Source organism: Bubalus bubalis, chromosome 7 (genome assembly GCF_019923935.1).
Source record: "Bubalus bubalis isolate 160015118507 breed Murrah chromosome 7, NDDB_SH_1, whole genome shotgun sequence".
NCBI classification, from domain to species: Eukaryota; Metazoa; Chordata; class Mammalia; order Artiodactyla; family Bovidae; genus Bubalus; species Bubalus bubalis.
In genome coordinates, this window is record NC_059163.1 from 13,462,426 (window position 1) to 13,468,435 (window position 6,010).

General features: G+C 47.7%; 1 protein-coding gene across 1 annotated transcript; it reads right to left on the reverse strand.

The window, feature by feature from the left end:
* Window positions 1–449: 449 nt before the first annotated feature.
* CYTL1 (cytokine like 1) lies at window positions 450–5,304 on the reverse strand. Its single transcript, XM_006043832.3, has 4 exons — window positions 5,118–5,304; window positions 2,610–2,654; window positions 2,334–2,462; window positions 450–1,109 (listed from the first exon to the last, which is right to left on the reverse strand). Exons 1-4 carry the CDS (start codon window positions 5,268–5,270, stop codon window positions 1,026–1,028), a joined length of 411 nt encoding a protein of 136 aa, XP_006043894.2. The 5' UTR covers window positions 5,271–5,304; the 3' UTR covers window positions 450–1,025.
* Window positions 5,305–6,010: the final 706 nt, after the last annotated feature.

Sequence of the window (6,010 nt, forward strand, 5' to 3'; positions counted from 1 at the left end):
AATTTATTAAGCAAGCATCCTTCACCTGCAGAAAACCAGCCTGGGTCACTGGGGAGAGTGTGGGCTTTGGAGCCCCTGAGTTCAATCCAGGCTCCCCACTTACCAGCTGCTGACCTTGGGCAAGTTACCTAACCGACTCGAGCCTCAGCCTCCTATGATGCCCATGTCTAGGTTTGTGATGAGCCCTCGCTGAACCGATGTTTGTGAAATGTCAGGTACCGCACTGCCATGGATACAATGCAGGATACAGTCTTCCCCAAACATAAACTGGAACATCTTCTGATGCTTTGAAAACAGATTTACACAAGTGGCTTTAAACAGACCAAGAAATACCTATGCTCGATGGAAAGAGGGAGAAAGACGTATCTTGCTAAAAGCAGCGACTTGCAGAAAGGGCAGGAAATAAACACCCTGACACCCACCTTGGATGGAATACAGCAGGACACGTGTTTCTCACTGTAATGATAGTCTTTATTTGATTTTCATCACCTTTCAATGAAAGAGTGGTTCCCGTCAGCACTATGTCATTACAAACCTTACAAATACATCTTACAGGCAGTGAAATTTCTTCTAAAAAATGAAAGCTAACTGTAAGGAACATTTGTAGTTGGAGAAGGTATAAAATAGAAGCATGGTTAAATGTAAGTTGGTTTCTATCAAGAGAGAAAAATGGTACCACCACGCCATTAAAGTAGTACTACGAACATACTATTTTGCTTGTTTTCAAGCTGACTGTTCATATGAGAGAAGCTGATTTGCCCTTTTCTTCTCAGTGACCAAATCAACATGCTTGTATATCTAACTATCCTGGCAAGACAAAAACAGAGGGAATGAGAAGCAAAGCTTCTAATTATGTTCAGAATTTACTCCAAGGTTTAGGGAGCACAAGCTGTGGTTTTTCAGAAGGTGAAGAGAAACTCGTGACAGTTTCAAGGAGAACTATGGGGGCCACGGCTTTAGCCTGTTGTGTCTGGGCAGCTGACATAACTTCATTCCCCCAGGTTCTGTCTCTGGTCTGAGCTGCCTTAGCTCTGATGATCCGGGAGGACTGTGGTCACTAGGATTGGGTATTCTAACGCATTGCAGTCATCCGACAGGAACACCAAATCCTGAAAAAGATGTGCAATAAACAGGAACATCACTAAAGGTGGCCACAGAACTCATGCACAGCAATAGGGCTCCTGGTTATCCTCAAAGGCTGTTCAGTTGTTCCCCTTTGTGTGAAAACTTCACTCATTGAATCTCATATTCCTTTGTTATTGAATTCACGTGTGTGTGTTGGTTGACCAGATGGATGCATAGATGGGTAAAGAGCAACAACTCTGGGGCCAGGCATTGGAGATACCAGGAGTAACAGCAGGTCTCACCCTCAAACATTTCAGAGTCAATAGTAGCATTCTCAGATTGTATTACAATTATGTTTTCCTCCTCTCCCCCCAGCACCACCAAGCAGAGAGAGGAATGAAGAGGGAAGTGGTGGAGTAGGAAATGCATGTCTCATCCCCTATGCAAAGTAACAAATACATCTTTTAAAAATATGTATTTATTTTTATTCTTTTGGCCATGCCAAGTCTTCTTTGTGGTGTGTGGGATCTAGTTCCCTGACCAGGGATCAAGCCTAAACAAATCTTAATAAAACTTAAAGCTAGAAATCTTAATAGCTGAGTACTAAAGTTTCCTGGGTCAGGCCTGGTGCTCGGCATTCTATGTGTAGTTACCTTGTTTATATATTTAATCGCCTTGCTAGAGATCTTATTACCAAGGAGTTACTGCAGCGCCCAGCACACACATGGTCAGGGTGTAGGTATTATTATCCTACCAACATAATATCCTTCAATTATTATGAAGACAGGGGCTCAGGTCTGCCTGATGCTAAAGCCTATGCCTCAAGACCACATGACCCAACTTTCTACATCTAACCAGTGCTGATTCTCTGCTCTTCCTGTCTCCTTCCCCTCTGATGCGGACTCTTCCCATCACAGAGCACACCCAAAGCCTCTCCCCAAGAAAGTCTCCTCTAACCCGGTCTCCAGGGCGCGGGAGTTCTCAGAATTCTGCAGTTCTCATCCCACCCCATTTGACTGCCGGCAGAATCTGTTCTATATGATTTTCATATGGTCCTGCTTGCTGCAGGTGGGGCTGGTGGAGGTGGGGAGCCTTGTCCAGAGTCCCCAGCACTTGGCAAGAGCAACAGGGTTGAGGAAGGGCTTTGTGAACTGGAAGCACCCCATAAGCTTTTCTCTTCCTCCTTCTGATTCCCCTGTTCCTCTAACCCTTCTCTTAATTTCTTGACCCATAACAAGTAGGAAAAGAACGTTCAACGCATCACTCACTCTCCTGCAGAAGGAGTTCATGATGGTGTACAGTTTCCTCACTTTGTCCTTCAAAGCGTCCACCTGGGCCACCTTCCAGCACTGGGGTGATGCCACAAAGTCCCGCAGCTTGGCCAACACGCAGTAATTCTGCGAGTGGATAACAGGGAGGGGTCTTGTTGGAGAAGTCAGTAGTCAGAGGGCTAGGAGCTGGGGGCGGCTGGTCCTTCTTCACTGGATGTCTCCCGACCCCCCACCCTGCCCCCCAACCCCCTGCGGCAGGCAGACCGCTCTTACATGTATATCCAGATACAGCCTGGGCAGGTATCTCACACACACATCCTGTGGAAAGAGAAGTGGCTTTCTGGGATGCCCACAGGGACACACCCCTGTCACAGAAGTCTCTGTCAGCCCCCAGGCAGCCGGCCCAGTCCCAGATCCCCAGGGACTTCCTTGATGCCGACATGCACATACACTCTTGTACCGTCTGCCACATTCCCCCAGGGTCAACTGCTCTTATAGAATTTGACTTTTAGAATGCAAACTTTATGTCATATACTATGAGTTAGGGAACTGTTTCATATATACATGTAGAGAGAGGGAGATGTATATAAATATGTAAGTGTATATATACAGTTATAACTATATATATATATATACAGTTCTGTATATATAGTCTGGGGCCTTCCCAGGTGGCTCAGTGCTAAAGAACCACCTTGCCAATGCAGGAGAGGCAGGAGACGCAGGCTTGATCCCTGGGTTGGGAAGATCCCCTGGAGAAGGAAATGGCCACCCACTCCAGTATTCTTGCCTGGAGAATCTCATGGACAAAGGAGCCTGGCAAGCTACAGTCCATGGGGTGGCAAAAGAATTAGACATGGCTTAGTGACCGAACATGCACGCACGCATAACTGTAATCTAGATATAGTAGTACATGTAACATATGCTATACAAATAGAAAGCTGTATATATAGTTATACTTTTATATCACTCCGTTTTACTTTTGCTTCTGTGCTGGCCTGAAGCCCGAAAACCCAGATTCTGGTCCTTTCCAGCCAGTAATTCCCTGTTGCTGGGGATAGATCTCCTTCTTTTTTGTGACTCAGTTTCCCAGTTGTGAGGCTAGAGAGTTACAACACATAATCTCTCCACTTCCTTCCAGCTCTGAATCTATGCATTTTAAGTTTTAAAATCATGTTTTTGTTTTTTTTTTAAAGATGATTGCTCTACGTATTTGGGCTTCCCAAGTGGCGCTTGTGGTAAAGAATCTGCCTGCCAATGCAGAAGATGTAAGAGACGAGGCTTCGATCCCGGGGTCGGGAAGATCCCCTGGAGGAGGGCACGGCAACCCACTCCAGTATTCTTGCCTGGAGAATCCCATGGACAGAGGAGCCTAGCAGGCTATAGTCCATGGGGTCGCAAAGAGTCGGACACGACTGAAGAGACTTAGCATACATGCACGCTCTGTGCACCAGTGCTTGACGTATCTAATAGCAAGGAATCTGTGGATAAATTAGGGTGCTTCAATACAACCAAATGCTGTTTCAAAGGAATATTGATGGCATTGTTAGAAAGTAAATTGCAGAACCGCTGTGCTGTTTGTTTCGATTTGTCTATACACACACACACACACACACACACACACACACTTGGATTGGATACCTATGCACACAGATCAAGAACTGAAATCCTATCCTCTGAATGTGATGGCAGCAGGTCACCTCTAGGTGGTAGGATTGCAGTAATATTTATTTTCTTCTTTGTCTTGTGCCTTTTCCAACTGTTTTTGAGGTGTATGAGCTTCATAACTTAAGAAAAAATACACATTATTTAACTTTCAAAAAGAAAACACGAAGGAGGTGTTAAGGTATCATAAGCCCCGCAGCTGAGAACAGTGCATCTTATGTGAAGGGTTCACAAGTGGTGAAGGGTTCACAAGTGGTGAAGGGACACTTTTAAATTTTGCCAGAGCTTTGAAGTTTAATTCAGTTTGTATCTACCCTGGAAGAGTGGTCAGGAGGCCAGATTTTAGCTCTGGGTGGCCCCTTAGGGACTCTGGGTTCCAAGCCCCTGCGTCTTCCGCTTAACAGAGCAGTGAGAACAGTGGCTGAAGTCCAGGGTTGTTTACACTGGGCAGACTGTGTCTGCATTCCAGTTTGCAACCCTCCAGCTGCCCAAAGTGAGTCTCACAGCTCAGGATGCTGAGATTCTCTGATTCGGCTGGATAATTTGCTCAGGTCCCATAGCAGGTAAGAGGTGGGGCTGGTTCAGGAGTCACCGCATTATCTCCTACTGGGTAGTGGGGAGAATAAACAAGCTGAACTCCTTGGTCCTCCTTAAGTTGGGGTTCTACACTCTATGGGAACTTCTCTCCTCTCTCTCTATGTCTGTCTCTCTTTAGATTTTAAAACAGATGCTCTGATATTTGCTAGCTTGTTGCTCTTCAGTCGCTGTCGCGCCCGACTCTTTGGGACCCCATGAATTGCAGCACGCCAGGCTTCCCTGTCCTTCACTATCTCCCTAAGTTTGTTCACACTCAGGTCCGTTGAGTCAGCTAGTTATAAACAAAAGTTTTGATGTCTTGGGTTGCATTTTCTTTGTAGTAAAGAGGAAGCACAAATTATGGACATTTAATAGGATGGGAATAAAGCACAAATACACTGGAAATTAACATTGACTGGAAAAGGAAAAGAGCATTTCCCCCCGCCCCTGGTCCCCCTCCACCCCTAGTCCAAAGGCAAATTTTTGAAACTGGGTCTGCATGGACCTCCCATCCTCATTCAGGTGGGGGCTGAGGGCACTCACCAAGGGCTCGGTGGCCTGCAGGCTCTGGAAGTCAGAGGTGATCTCCCGGCTCAGGGCCAGCATCCGAGAGTAGCAGGTCGGGGGAGCCGGCCGTGTGGCGGGGAGCCCAGCCAGGAGCAGCAGCAGCAGCAGGGGGAACAGCTGGGGTGTCATGGTGCAAAGGCGGCCTGACTGCAGCCCAGGCCAGCCGCCCCTTTAAGCAGAGGTCTGGGGGTGGTCCTCCGCGACTCCTTCATTTCCTGTGGGGCCCAGCCAAGGCCAAGGCCACGCCCACCTGGCTTGGGGACACTGGAGCCTTTCAGACCTGAAGCCCCCACCACCCCTGTTGAGAGAAGAGGCTGTTTGGGCTGGGGTGCCGGACACTTGGAAGGGAAGTGGGGTCTTTCTCTCACACAACGTGCAATAGAATTTTCTCTCTTGGCAGGCGCTCTTCCTGAAGTGGCAGGACTGGTAGATGAAGGGAGGACGAGAGAGAGACAGGATGGATGAGTGGGTGGTTCAACGCTGGGGCAGTCAACCCTTTCAGTTAGAATGGGGACTGTTTTATTTTTTAAACTGACTGATCTCTTGGAGCAGAACTGGATGGAATGGGGGTAAGGGACCAGAAGTGATGGATCGAGCATCAGTGATCCAGAACTTGGGGTCAGGCAGCTGGGTATCACTATCCACCTGCCACTGACTGGCCAGCTGCCCTCTGAGCAGCTGCATCTCTGTATCTGGAAGATGGGCTCATGCTAGTACCTGAGGTAGGGGTGTGGGAACATCCCCCAGGCTGGTCCACGTCAGGCTCCTGGCACAAGCCCTGGTACAAAGCAGACCCTCGGAAAGGGTGGGTTCTCCAAATCTCTCTCTCTTTTTTGTTCACTTGCCTGCACCAGGTCTTAGTTGTGGCG

What these genes read in the sequence shown, in the direction of transcription:
- CYTL1 (XM_006043832.3), bottom strand. Translation starts at nt 5,270, where the DNA reads ATGACACCCCAGCTGTTCCCCCTGCTGCTGCTGCTGCTCCTGGCTGGG. An exon ending in TGCAGGCCACCGAGCCCTTG is followed by an intron (nt 2,655 to 5,117) that starts GTGAGTGCCCTC and finishes CTCTTTCCACAG; the next exon opens with GATGTGTGTGTGAGATACCT. An exon ending in TGAACTCCTTCTGCAGGAGA is followed by an intron (nt 1,110 to 2,333) that starts GTGAGTGATGCG and finishes CATCTTTTTCAG; the next exon opens with GATTTGGTGTTCCTGTCGGA.